The sequence below is a fragment of the Psittacula echo genome, assembly GCF_963264785.1.
Source record: "Psittacula echo genome assembly, chromosome: 4".
In the NCBI taxonomy this organism is placed as follows: Eukaryota; Metazoa; Chordata; class Aves; order Psittaciformes; family Psittacidae; genus Psittacula; species Psittacula echo.
In genome coordinates this window covers 82,004,356-82,019,516 of record NC_137738.1, presented here as the reverse complement: position 1 = coordinate 82,019,516, position 15,161 = coordinate 82,004,356, and the positions used below count along the sequence as shown (strand labels likewise).

At 38.5% G+C, this 15,161-nt stretch overlaps 1 protein-coding gene across 1 annotated transcript; it reads right to left on the bottom strand.

The window, feature by feature from the left end:
* Positions 1 to 6,079: 6,079 nt before the first annotated feature.
* RAB23 (RAB23, member RAS oncogene family) lies at positions 6,080 to 13,583 on the bottom strand (the record flags this gene model as incomplete). The annotated part of the gene is made up of 6 exons (XM_080614911.1): positions 6,080 to 6,219; positions 7,071 to 7,163; positions 8,413 to 8,495; positions 10,014 to 10,170; positions 12,570 to 12,655; positions 13,429 to 13,583. The coding sequence occupies 6 exons, from the start codon at positions 13,581 to 13,583 to the stop codon at positions 6,080 to 6,082; spliced, it is 714 nt and encodes a 237-aa protein (XP_080471037.1).
* Positions 13,584 to 15,161: the final 1,578 nt, after the last annotated feature.

Here is a 15,161-nt window from a genome sequence, read left to right as displayed (position 1 = left end):
TTTTGTTTTCCTTTTTAGATCCTCCTCCTCCTCTTTTTTATAGCTCTTGTACAAGTGTTTTTGTTCTGAAGGACAAAATGATCACAACCTCTATGATCTAGGGATAACGTAATACTGCAGGTTAGACTTACTTAACCTAAGTAAGTTACTTATTACTATTCTTTTTGTCTGTTTGCCTTCCACTTCCCTAAACCCCACGTTACCTGACCCCCAGGAGGTCTGCAGTAGAGCCACTGCTACCCTCTCCTGTGCTTTAGGCCTGCAAGCTTACATGCCACATCCAGTAAAGATCCCATAGATTTGAACAGCCTAAGTTTAAAACCAGTGACACTGTCCTTAAACTTTCTTTCACACAGTTATGCCTGTAAGACACAGCAAAAGACACTTGTTCTCCTCTTTAAAACTGTCATTATCTTGGGGGCTGCCCAGCTTCCCCAAGCTGACCATGGTACAGCTGCACAGTACATAAAACCCACCCAGATACCATCAAAGCTTCACTTTTCTCAACGTCTTCACTCAGTTGTAGTTAAGCACTTCCCTGACCTAATACTATATGACCATAAAAACGTGAGTTTTCTCATATTTCCAGACTCTTTCTTGCCTAAAACATTCCGATTAATCCTTACTGGGGTGTTAAGCAAGCAACTTGTTTTCCTGTGTGCAAAACTGCATGCGAGAGGAACCAGGAGTATATTGCTTCCCAGATTCCCGAGACACCCAGACGAAGAGGCAGACTCATACTGGGTTCCATTTTACTAAAAAAGAACGCAGAAGTACACAAATCCCCAACCACCAGTAAGTGTTTACCTGTTTCTTTTCAGAAACCTCATCAGGCACCTTTGACACATGAGTAATATTTTAATGCCACTTACAATGTCTACAACCATTCACTTGTCACTGCATTAGCCAGACCAAACGTGAAAAACAAAGTGAGCAGAAAGCACAGAACAGAAACCCATATTTCATATTGGAACCGTGTGGTGAAGAAGCCAGAGACAAGGGCTCAAAAATGGCCCTTCTGCTAGGTGGGGGTGCCTAATGTGCTGCTTTGGATCCCAACTGTTCCCAACATATGGACCAGGATTGGGCACACAAGTTTTCTGAGCAGATTCAGGCTGCATAGGTAACAGGGTTAGAGCAATTTTATGAAGTAGGCTGACAATTGAATGTAACCACAAAAGAAAGACCTGTATCAGACCAAACAGTGATGAAATAAACACGTTTAAGTTAAGTTGCATGATACAACTAATGTAACTTGTAACAAGAGAATTACCTCTGGGGATTTTACAGGACCAGCATACACAGAATATTCAGGTTTAAACTTTTATTTTCCACTTGAGGATGTATGGTAAGTTATATTTTTAGGAAAAAAAAAGTCATTACATATATTTGAGATCATGACAGTGATAAAACCAGTTTTGAACATTGTGTTCTGACCATTCAGATTCATGTGACCTTGCAAACAAGAGTAAGTCATTCATTAGTACAATGCACCTTCACTCTTGCATGGAGAGCAGGGATTCTCCTGGTCCAGACTCAGGTTTTTCTGACCAATTTTACTCAGTTCTGCTGAACCTCATGTATATCAGGAAGAGAAGGAAGAACACTCATCCACAAATTATTTATCAGTATTACCCTACTACCAGAAACCTGAGAATGAGTCTAGTTCAGTAGTGGGACTCACCTGGCCTTGAAATACAGCACTTCTTTGACATGGAACTGTTTGAAAGTTTCTCTTAATTCTATTACAGCACCTTTCACCTTACATCTAAGCATTGCTGCATTTTTTCTTCTCTAATTTTGATTACCTGTTTGAATGCCGTATTTCACACAGGAGTATTTTCTTCTCTCAATACTGTTTGAGCATTAAAAAGAAAATAGGTACAACTGTCACTTCCTACAGGAAGATGGTAAGGTGGTTTTCATGAAACCAAGCTTGTTGCTCTCTGGTTTATGCACTATTAGCGTGCAGGTATTGCAGCTTCAACCAGAGGTCTATGATTACATTTAGAGAAGCAGCAGGGGTCTAAGTAGTGCCACCGGAATCCAAGCAGCATGTTTGTTAGTTTGCTCTATGACTGAATTCCCACAGAGGGTTCTGCAGTGCAAATCATTCATTCAGTTGTTAACTGGTAGCTACCAACTTGAAGAAGATGAATTAAGAGGTTCAAAGTGCGTGTATGCTCAGTATTGTGCAGGTACCCCTGCGTAACTACAGGGAGCGTGGTCAGCTGCTCAGTTCCCTTTAGTATAACATACAACTGCAGAAGTGACGCAAAGGGAAAGCTACGTGTTGGACACGTTGTGTAGCCCAGTAACGGAGGGGGAAAAAAAAAGATGACAGTTTACTGAAGCATAAAAAAATTAAACAGGAAATCAACTGACAGTATGGCAACTCAGGCATTTTGACTAAAAAAAGTAAGCATTTCTCCAAAATTGTCTGAAGTGGAATATTTCATTTTCTAAATTAACCACACATGCCCCCATGCACAAAAATCCTAGTCTGATCAGTTTTACAACTCTGAGATTCCTTATTTCCAGTTGGAAACACATCCCTAGCATTATGGCTTTGCATCATCAGGAAGTGATGCTCCACTTCCTGAGAGAACACCCATTCACGGAAGAGATACAACACAGAAACAACAGGGGCTTTGATGTTACGCTTACTTCACCAAGGCTTTAACAATTACTGAAACATTTGGTATTTTAATGAAATGCTTTGAGTGGAGAAGAAGCCAGTGTTTGCAATAAAAATTGACGTGGGTGCTAAAAGTCTAGGCGTGCCTTTGCATCCAAAAGGTGAAAGAAAGTTCCTCCCACTGAGGAGTGAGGTGAATACCTAAAGATTCCTGCAATGCGGAAGTCATCTGGTTTCCATCTCCACACTAACCCCAGTAGGATAAAACAATATTTTCAAGCAACGCACATGCAGAGCACTCCCCAGAAAAATGCTAATGGGGCAGTCTCCACCTCAGTCGTTCTCATTGGAGAACAATCACTGCAAAGTCACAACAAAGACTTAAGATGGGAATGGAATGGAAAGAAATGAAAGCTCACTGTTACTCAATGCTGCAAGTCTGTATTCCTACGTTATAATGTGCGTTCTGAATTTCAACATATCCTAAATTTTGCAAGTCTGTCAAGTCTCCACCTATAAACATTTCTACTCTGTTTTCAGTCCTTAAAAAAGTGGTTTATAATGACACACCTTAAATACAAATGGCTTATGTAATAATACGACGTCTACAGTATAAGACGTAATAGTACAAATGGTCATTATGTGTCATGCAGACTTATTTTTCAGTACTCTGTACAAAGTCAAACAAGGCAAAAAGGATGTTTCAGACACTCTGTGGCTTGTTCCTTTTTCAAGAAAAATGAATTAAAAAAGGTGGAAGTGGCAGACAGACAACAAAATGTGAAAGTTTCCATATCAAAAACAGTTGTCAAAACTCTTCACGCATAAACTCTGTCCTACACCCTGAAGTTGTAAGGTGGCCCCATGATGTACAATCATAAGTCTTATGCTAAGTACCTTACTTCTGAAATTGAGAAGACTAATAGACTCCATGTATACATACATACATACATACAGGGATTAAACACACTTGTTAAAAAACAAAGGCCTTTATCAGGAGAAATTATAGGAAACGTTACAGTGAAGTACATATAGTTTGCTGCACTAGCAAAGGGGAACAAGTGCCTTGGAGGCCACCGTACTGCCAGCAACAGGAGATGCTCTAACTGCTGGTCAAAGAAACAACGGTACTCGGTAGAAAGTCTAACATAAGTAAACGTAAAATACAGAGTTCAGAGATCTCTGGTGTTTGTGTATAATTCACCAACCACTTCTCTCCCTGCAGGCAGTGGAAAAGCACGTTTCAGTTTTCACACTCGTTGACTTAGTAACAAAGTAAGTCAAGCTTTCTACATGAATTCACACAGTGAAAAGTCCTTCCTCCAAAAATATATCAGATCACTCAACCCATTTTCACTCTCATACACCATTTACAAAACTATTAAAACTCTGAATTCTTTCAAGCAGCATATTTTGCATTTGTCACTGGCAGGTTTGTTGTAGAAATCCTAGAAAGTTAAAACTATACCATACAAACCCATGTAAACAAAATGGATACTTTTTACAAGGCATGCATGCTCTTGGAGAAGATTAAAAAGTGTTTATTTTTGGTCAATAAAAGATACCTTGCTTAGCACTTTTAACAGCACCGTAGTGATTTAGGAGCCTAAGCCCATATTACTTGAATTTAGATTTGGGCTCCTAAACATCTAAATCAATTCTGTAGAGTTATTTAAGCACTTTGAACAATTTTTGCCATGTCTCTGATTCTGCAGAATCAGATTTTGTGTAGCCAGCAGCTAACTTTGAAGGTGAGATGACCTTTAAGAATGTCTCACAAACGTAATTCAGTCACCAGCTGCGAGGTTTTTGGATCCTCCATGACTTAGTTTATGGTATCTATGAAACAATTTTCCAGAGAAGATAACTGTTTTGTGACACAATGTTGCAAGTTCCTTTCTCACAGACAACACAGATACAACAACCGAATTTGAACAGAAATATGATTATATGTTTCTTCTGAATATCTAATAGTGTCAAAGACCCTGTTATTTGTTCAACTGGTTAAGACAGAGAAAAACAAAATTCTAAAAACATCTGTAGCACAACATTAAGTAAAAAGGAGCATTTTTGGCACCATACATTTTTAAATCTAAGCATTTAGGCCCAAAGTAGAGCAAGTTAAATATACACAGTGGTGGCCGAGAAACCCTCATCTGAAATGCAACATTTTGAAAGCGAACGTTTTTTGGAAGATGCTATTTTATGCTCACTGGCTGATCTCCAAGTAACAAATACACTGGAATTTAGCCTAAATATTCATACCAAATGTTTACATATACCTCAGTACTCGTATATAACACCAATATATTGCACCAACAGAACTGCCAAAATCCATATAATATAGTCAGACATAAAATACAGTGTCTTCTTTTTGATCTTCATTTATCTTCTTAGTGTCCTGTCTAACCAATTCTAATGTTTTCTTTGAAATTTAGCTGCAAGGTTGCTACTTTACCTTTGGCCATAGTGTTACAATGTCCCGGTTTCAGCTGGGATAGAGTTACTTTTCTTCCCAGTAGCTGGTGCAGTGCTGTGTTTTGGCTTTGGTCTGAGAACGAGGCTGGTAACACACCGATATTTTAGCTGTTGCTCAGCAGCGCTTACCCTGATCAAGGACTTTTCAGTCTCTCATGCTCTGCCAGCAAGGAGGGGCACAAGAAGCCGGGAGGGAGCAGAGACAGGACACCTGACCCAAAGTAGCCAAAGGGGTATTCCATATCACAGCACATCATGCCCAGTATATAAAGTGGGGAGAGTTACCCGGAAGGGCTATATCACTGCTCAGGTCGGGCTGGGTATCGGTCAGTGGGTGGTGAGTGCTTGTATTGTGCATCACTTGGGTTTTCTGAATTCTCAGTTATCTTTCTTTTTTTTTGTTCCCTACTATTATCAGTATCGTTTCTGTTGGTGTTTTTTCTATTATCTGTAACATTGTACTTTAGTTATTACACTGTTCTTATCTCAACCCCTGGGGTTTACATTCTTTTGATTCTCCTCCCCATCCCACCTGGGAAGGAGAGAAGGAGGTGGCAGTGAGCAAGCGGCTGTGTGGTACTTGGTTGCTGGCTGGGTTTAAACCACGACAAACGGTCTGTACCTGTGCTTGTAAGTATTACCCTTGTGCTAAATGTGCTTTGCAATTCAGCAATACCTAGCTTGTATCTCTGGAAATAATTCCTTGAAAAAGAAGCTTGCCTAATTTATACGAAGTGCACGGGGCAGCCGCGGTTCTGTGTTTTGCCACCAGGTGTCTCACTCCCCACACCCAAAACAACTGCATCAGCAAGGTTATATAAATTCACCCTCTCTCAATGATCCCATAGGCACAAGATTTGCTAAAGCACTGGTAAAAATACCTCTACAGCTGGCTTTATTCTGTATTCAATTGCACAACTTCATCCAATTCACTGGCTTGGGTTTTTTTCCTCCCAAAGTAGTCTAAGGTATGCTGCAGTTGCTGAAAGGACTTCTGTTTTTCTTGGTCCTCTGTTTGTTTGGTTTCAGGTTGATGACATCTCCTCCATTAAGAGCGCTAGAATTTTGGTTGGAGTCACTTCCACCATCTGTGTTAAAAACACCTACAGAATTTAAAGACAAGAGAAGTATTTGTATTTCTTCTCGTAGCACAACATAATAACACTTCAGACACAACTCTTACTACTGCATAGTAGGGCACCTCAAACGCGCACTCTAGTTTTTAAAGGCTTTTCCTACTTCTGAGTCAATTTTGCAGCTAAACTTGAAGAAGAGCCAGTTGGAATTACTAGCCAGCAGTATTTAAAGCAGGTTTCCATCTATATAATTGAATGGCAGCATATGCATTCATCTGCATGTGTGTACGCTACTAATAGCATGGTAACAAAGTTATGGTCAGTTGAGTGATGTAATAAAAGAAAGCATGACAATTTTAAAATTGGAAACTTCGCTGAGATAAAGGAAAAAGCCTGAATAAAAAGAGGGTGTTTTAAAATGGAAAATAAATTAACTAACTCAGAAATGCTTTAAAGAAGGACTACGGAAGTTTGGTATTCCTTTAGAAAAGGCAGTTTACAAACACCTGATTACATGCCAGATTCTTTCACTGTGAGTCTCCTGTAAATTCACACAAAGATGAGTAACACTGATACTAATTACATTAAAAAATCCAGCAAGCACCCTTTCTCAAGTCCTTACACAATCTTTGTTTAAACAGATTTAATAAAAGGGCGCTTGCCAAACGTTTGCTAGAGACTTTAGAGTATCAGTTTAACAGCTGTGTAATTTTAGAGAGTCATAAAGTTATTTTACAGAAGGAAAGAAGACAACATCCTAAGATAGGAACATAACAGACTCTGATTCACCTTGTATTAACTCCATAAGGACACGGGTGAAACCATAAGCTGTGATGGCACAAAATAATGTTTCTGGTGTTTTATAACAATATACATACCAATCTTGTTACTGCTTGTATGTACCAGTTCTGTATCTTCGGCTGTCTGTTGCTTGAGCCTTTGAAGATATTTATCAGCTAAGTACTTAAAAACTGGAATGTAATAAAAAAAAAAAGGCATGCTTAAATATAATCTTCATATCAATACTAATGCCTCTGTATCAAAATTCTGTGGGATGACAGGTTTAGCATGATCTGTTAAGTGATTCTCCCTCGGCATGCCTGTGTACCTAAGCAGAATCCAGGTTAATCCACAATCTACCCAGGTCTTACAGCCTGCAGTACTGCTTTTGCACAGCAGATAGAAACATCTCAATACTTCCATAATAAAGCTGGCACATAACATTTTGCCAAATGTGCAAATTCGTACCACCTGGAACTTTTAAAAGTTATATAGGAATTTAACATACTTTTTTTTTTTTTTTTTGCAAGAAGTCTTAGAATAATAGCAGTCATGTAAGGTTAAGTCTATTAATAAAACTTGGCGGCAACATTGCTCTAATTAACTAATGCTACCCTCGTTTGTATTGGGGTATAAAAAGTCTACCTAGGATTCTGGAAAAAAAAAAAATCCCCATCCAACCAAACCAAAAGCTATATGAGAATTTTCAGAACCTATATGCATTATGATTATTTACATTTGTAATTAATAACTCATGCAAAGATACAGAAACATTTTATATTTTCTCTTCCAGATTCATCTCCCAAGGTGAATAATGTTAACAGAGAAGAAACCATTAGTTTACTATTAGGTTTGCCTGATTAAGCAGTTATCAGAGACTCGTATTTATTCAAACCTACCCCTCAAAAGATAGTGACCAAAGTCTGTAACAGTAGTATTATGAAATTAAATATATACACTTAAAAGTGATACTTAAGAACTAGTCAAATATCACCTGCAAGACAGCCAATCTTTTAATGTACTTTATTTAACTAAACTATTAAGTAATTGTTTCTATCAGTTAATAACAGAATAGTCTGTTCAACAATATGCATATTGTAGTAATTGAACTTACACATTTTTTTTTTCAAAGCTCAGTACTTTTATGACAGTCATTAGGGACTAAGCAGCCTTAACACATTGGCACTTCTAAATACCGAAGCTGTGCACTGATTGCGGAAGAGAAAGGAAAGATGTACACAAGGAAACAGGCCTAATACACTAGGTACCTACCTACCTACTAGATACCAAGTATTCTAGCTATGTTTAAAGTGTGCTGCTAAGGGAAATCAAAAGGCCAACAGCATGCAACAACCTGCAAAGTAACAAAGCAGCTCCAAACTGGAGAACTGTTTCTCGCTGCAGAGCAGAGGGTGGGACAAACACTGCTGCATTTCATACCTTCAGTTACGTTTAGATCTTCCTTCACAGATGCTCGGTAGAACCTTAACTTTAGCTTTTTTGCCAGTGCTTCTGCCTCTTCACTGCTCAACAGAAGAAGATTGTGTAAATACTAATTTGTATTATTTGTCAGCATTTATTCTTACAGACAAAATGCTTTGTGGCAAGTTAAGCATGGCAAGGTGGGTTGAGAAACTCAGTCAAAAAGTAGGTTTTCCTTAATTTGTTTACAGTATTTCCAGTATAAAAAGATGGTATTTTACATGCAGTTTCTCTATGAGCAGAAATAATTGCTTTTCAATACTTATTGACTTCATTAACTAAAATTTCCCAAGGATTCAAAGACAGGTGTCAGTGAAACCAGAAAGAAAAAGGCTGTAATTAACAGCACTAGAATCAGAACAATTACTACTGCAAAGTCAAAACAACAACCAAAAGAGTAATCCTTAAGTATATTTTAATGAAGCAGTAGACTCTGCAATCAGACGAGTGCAGAAGTGAAATCAAGGATTACTTTTTTCTGTGAGGGGAAAGAAAACTTGTGCTAAATTTTAAGGAAAAGTTGAGAAAACTTATGAAAATTTCACCAAGGGAAATCACGTCATCAGACAGATGGTGCTACTGAGGCAGACGGAGTATTCTGAGAATGAAACCTAAGTGACATACCATGAATAAAGGAGGAGTTCAAATGCAATTTTGCTTTTCCTTTGAAAAATCCTCAGTATTCTTTGCAGAGGGAGTAGAAGCTGATTTATGTCATCAATGATAGCAAACAGAGAATAAAGAAAGCCAGTGCGGGAAACAACAAAAAGAAGAAATAATTTAAATCTCTTAAGAAGATGGTGGAAACAAAGAAGTGGAGAACGATTGACTTCATTGTGCAATATTTTCTACATGATATGCTGTGGTAAATGGAAGTTATAATTTGTTAAGCTGATTTGATGGCACAAATGAAATTGGTCATATATACAAAGGCAGAATGAATCAACAGTAACATCTGTAAAGAAAAACAGTGAAGAAAGGACAGCACCATGCAGTTGGAGAATATTACCAGGTATGGATTTCTACGGAGTTATAATGTTTTGATAAAAATGAGCAATAAAAACAAATTAAAGTGAAGCAAAGAATATTGTTACTTCTCTAAACATCCTGTTTAATACATCTTCATTTTAGCAAGCATTCACTAAGCAAACTAGACAATGTAACTTCACTGGTGCATAACAGAGTTTAACAGTATCTGTAAATTTTAACAGGAGAGAAAATTTACAGGTTTAGAATTTCTGATTAAAAGAGAAAAACGACAGAAAGAATCTTGTCATGGCATAACCAAACTGTTCGTGTTATTCCTCTGTTTTTCTGGCTGACAGTTCAGAGGAAGGCATGAAGCAAACAGAAATGCTCCTAGTTTTGCAAGCACATCTGCCCAAGCAACTACAGTCATGCAGCGATATCTGTCACATGTGCTCCTAGAGCACGTTTCAATGCAGGGTATAGGTTTGACAAGTCTCCATCACGAACTCCCATAAATATATATATATTTTAAATGTGTGCATATAGGGGGCATATACTGTGCTTTAAAAACAGTAAGATAAAACTCCTACTTCTTTATGCAAGAGTCATCAAGAAGATCAATCTTATTCTGCACAAGAACTGTGGGAATGTCTCCAACTTCAGTCACAACTTTTTCCTTCCAGGTAGGGATTGCTTTGAAGGACTCTCTGTCAGTTGTAGAAAACACAAGAACACAAGCCTGGGCTCCTAAAAACATACAAATCAAGTACAAATATAAATACAAATCAACCAACCAACAAATGAGCAAAATTATCTATAAAGTATTTCAAATATATATTTTTCAAGTTTCTCCCATAAAAAGTACACTTTTACCACCACAAGTGGTGGCTTGCGTCGAAGCAATGGTCATAGATTACCCAGATGAAAATAGACTGCCGTATTATTTTGATCATTATACCCATCTTTCATGATGGCTACGGGTCTGTTACCTTTCAAGCTATTTCCAGCATGCTGCATGTATGCAGGGGAGGGAGTAGGATGGGGTGTGGAAAGGCTGAAAAAAGGGGAAAGAGAGGTTTGCTTATTGTTCGCTGTTTTCCAGACACCTTAATGGCGGCCAGATATTTTTCTGCATGCAGGATCTACAAAGCACACTGCAAGTTATTCTTCGTGCTACAGTAATTCTGATGTTGAAAAGCAGAAATTGTTTTTCAGAGGGAGCTGTGATTAGTTCAAGTAAATTGTTTAGTAGCTTTTTGGAGAAAATAAGTGTATTTCTAATTCATACTTGTTCAATCACAGCACTATGATAAATTAAAGAAAGTGGTTTATACCATTTTTGTTATGATTTTGTAACAGCTTTAACAAACAACAGTTTAAACCCATCAATACTGAGAAGTTACTTCCACAGCTGATTCGTAAGTGGATTTTGACTGTCCAGTAGCCCTTTGTTCTCCTCAAGAAACTACTTCTGTTTGCATATGAACACACAGAGAAACACACTATTATGCCTTCAGCATATTTGCTCTTTAGTAACAGAAAGTAAAGGAAATGGATAGCTGACGTCTTTGAGACTAGTGTCATCTTGTGGTGAATATCACAAACTAACTACCCATAGAATGAAAAATTATTTCATCAGTATGAATTTTGTATCTCTTGAATTTCATCAAGTATCCCCCATTCCTGTATTCTGTTTGTCTTTGTATTTCTGTGACACAAAGCACTCAAGTTCTTTTATTAGGTTTCCTTTTATTTAGCTTTTAAAAACCAAGTTCAGTCTATCTTTACAAAAGTCTCCCTATGCTCTTTCAAATTCCTTCACATGCTATTAAGATCCTTCTAGTATAATTTTATACAGAACAACAACTACCCTCAATTTCAAATCAAGTTCTACCAATAAAATTGTAGCAATGTAGTCTTCCATAGTTTTCGTTATTTGTGTTCTAAAATTCTGTGTGTTTTCCCTAAAGTCCACACCATATTCTAATGTATGCAATTATTCTAATCCTGTGAGATAGGTATAAAATTAATTATTCTTTCCAAAGCAGGTTAGTTTGCATTTGTCGATGCTGAATTTAATTTAACCTATTGTCTGGCAAACCAGCTTAATAAAGCCTCACAAGTTCTTTGCTCTACTAGAAATGAGAATATTTATTAAGACTCTCACCATCACTAAACGTCACCTTGTTCAGTTTTTTAAGACTAAGAAACCTATTGTGAAGTTTTCACTCTAACAGACTTGGACTTCGCCTCTCTCCTTCCACCCATTCCTTCTGAACTCTGAAACATGGAGATAACAGGGCAATAAGTTCCAAAGGCAAAATTCTACCATATGGTACTTAATAAGGGGCTGACTTACATCATCAGACCTCCTTATTCATATAGCATATGTAGAATGCAATGGACAGGGACAGTAAAAATAACTCAGTCTTTTTCCTGGCCATTGGGTAATTAGTTTGTCCAGAACTGAATCATGGAATCTTTGCCAAGCTGTTCATATCTCCCACGTTAAAAAACAAAAAGGCAAGATTTTCACAACCACTGTTATAAGCAAAGAAAGCCTAAGCATGTGATTTGTAAACTGGCTAAATAGATGAACTGCCTTTATAAGACTGAATAATACTGTTTCTATTTCATGAGATAAATAGACTTTCCTTACTACTCTGTTGTGTTAATATGTTCAAGGCAGCCTACATTAGTGAGGGAACTATCCTGCCTAGTAATCTATCTTTCTAAGATGACTGGTGTGTTTTTTCTTCCCCTTAGATTAATGTCTAAGTGCCTCAGCCATAGCTTTTGGGATATTTACAAATACATGTCTTACAGAAGTAATAAAACAATTCCAGAGGGAAAATATAACTTTGTGTTTGACTGTTTGAATGGCTATGTTCTTTGCAGTTTCTGCACAGGCATTTTTCTCATTTTGGTCTATGATTTTTAAAGGGCACTGCTGATCATCCTGCAAAAAGTGGCATTTAATTAAGACAAGGATTTTGCATGAAGGGGAAAAACATTAAAGAATTGAAAAAGGCAAACTAAACATGCTGTGCACAGACAGGGAATAACTAACATTGTTAACACAAAGATAGGAAAGTATTTCAGAGATGTGCAGACAAACTGCCAAACGACAAACATGGTATTTTCACCTCTGTAGTAGGCCTTAGTTATTGCATCAAATTCTTCTTGACCTGCAGTGTCCCATAACATTAGCCTGACGTCTTCATCATTAACTCTGAAATAAACAGCACATTTTTTTAATCCATACAGTGAACAAAAGCTATTCAAAACAACTGACATGGAAATACTTCAACTTCTACAACAGCAGAATAATCCAAGCCAAACTGACCTTGATTTAAATATAATTTAACTTAATATTAATGATGGTTCACCTCTGTAACACACTACGGCAGCAGTCCCTCAATTACATTATAAGCTCTTTACTGACAATCTGTATTACATATTCTTCTTCCTTTCCTAGGCATCAAAACAAAACTTAGGTACCTTAATAATGGTCCTTTTGTATTTTTAATCATCTTACAGGTTTAACAGAATTTTCTTACTTCTCATTTTCATTTTATCAAACACAATTGGGAATTACCTGCTTATATTGCATACAGACTACATCTACAGCATATTTCTTTTTCCACAGTAACTTTTATCTAAATTGACTAATAAATTTGTATAATCCTTTATTAAAAGAACCTCTAATTTTCCACAAGAAATTAAAAAAAAAATAAAATTAACAGGTGGTAGAATACAAAGGAAACTTGTCAAAACTCTTCATACAACAGAGGTTCCAAATTTTAGTTATAATTCTAAATCTTGGACAGAAAAGAGAGTGATATAATTTTAGCCCACATGCAAGAGAGAAAACAAGTCCCTTTACTGTGCTTCAAAAGCAGCAGGCCTTGTCTTCCAAGCCTTCATATATCTCAGGATGGCAACAGAACAAAGAAAGAAAGGGAAAGGTAAAAGTCAATAGCACAGCAGCTGTTTAATACATACTGGATTTGTCTTTCCAGGAAATCTACACCGATAGTTTTCTTGTAGTCTTTCGTAAAAATCCCTTTGCAGTATCGCTGAATCATACTGGACTTCCCAACAGCTCCATTTCCTACTACTACCACCTTGATAGCCACCTCCATATCTTCTTCCAACATCTTTGCGTCTCAGGTGACTCTGGCTTATTCAGGAACAACTGATTCTGTAAACAAAGTAAACAGTTATGTTCAGAAAAGCGCTGTGAAACGAAAGCAAGAGGAAAGATGATCACACACATCAGGAATTGCACAGTACAATTTATTTCCATCTCTGTCATGGGCTGCTTAAGTGACCTTGAGCAACCTCTTTTCAGGCAGTTGCAGAGAGCAATAAGGTCCCCCCTGAGCCTTCTCTTTTCCAGACTAAACAACCCCAGGACCCTCAGCGATTCCTCATCAGACTTGTGCTCCAGACCCTTCATCAGCTTTGTTGCCCTCCTCTGGACCTGCTCCAGCACCTCAATGTCTTCCTTGTAGTGAGGGGACCAAAACTGAACACAGTATTCAAGGTGTGGCCTCACCACTGCTGAGTACAGGGGGATGATCGCTGCCCTGGCCCTGCTGGCCACACTATTGCTGATACAGGCCAGGATGCCAGTGGCCTTCTTTGCTGCCTGGGCACATGCTGGTTCATGTTCAGCCGTCAACCAGCATCCCCAGGTCCTTCTCCACCAAGCAGCTTTGCAGCCACTCTCCCTAAGCCTGTAGCACTGCATGAGGTTGTGGCTCAAATGCAGGACCTGGCACTTTGCCTTGTTGAACCTCATGCTATTGGCCACAGCCCATCAATCCAGCCTGTGCAGATCCCTCTGTAGAGCCTTCCTACCCTCCAGCAGATCAACACTCCCACCCACCTTGGTGTTGTCTACAAACTGACTGATGGTGCAATCAATCCCCTCATCCAGAACACTGACAAAAATACTAAACAGAGCTGGCCCCAATACAGAACACCATTTGTGACCAGTCACCAACTGGATTTAACTCCATTCACCACAGCTGTTTCGGCTTGGCCATCCAGACAGTTTTCTAGCCAGCAAACAGTACACCCAACCAAGCTATGAGCAGCCAGTTTCTGCAGGAGAATGCTGACCAGTTCTGCTGACCCCCTCATTATTTCTTCAAGAATCAAAACCTCTACTATTTCATGGTCAATATCCCCAAGGCAGCATCCAGCCATCACATCGCCCACAGGTCCTTCTCTGTTCACAAGCAACAGGTCGGGCCTTCCCTAGCTGGCTCTCTCAGCAGCGGTGTCAGGAAGTTATCTTCCACACATGCCAGGAATCTCCGAGATTCTTTCCTCTCTGCTGTACTGTATTTCTAGCAGAAATCTGGTAACTGAAGTCCCCCATGAGAACAAGCGCCAGTGTTTGTGACACTTCTCACAACTGCTTTGAGAATATTTTGTCTGCCCCTTTATTCTGGTTGGGCAGTCTATAACAGACACCCACCACGACAGCTGCCTTCTTGGCCTTCCCCTTGATTCTTATCCATAAACACTCAACTCTATCATTAGCATCATCAAGCTGTAAACAGTCAAAACACTTCCTTATCATATAGGGAAGGACCTTGCTAGCACACTGCTCCTCAAACAATGGTATGCTGCCTGCAGGCTTATCTCTAGGGAGCCTGGTTTTAGCCCTTTCTCCCTTCAAATCTAGTTTAAAGATCCTTCAGTGCACCCTGCAAACTCCTGTG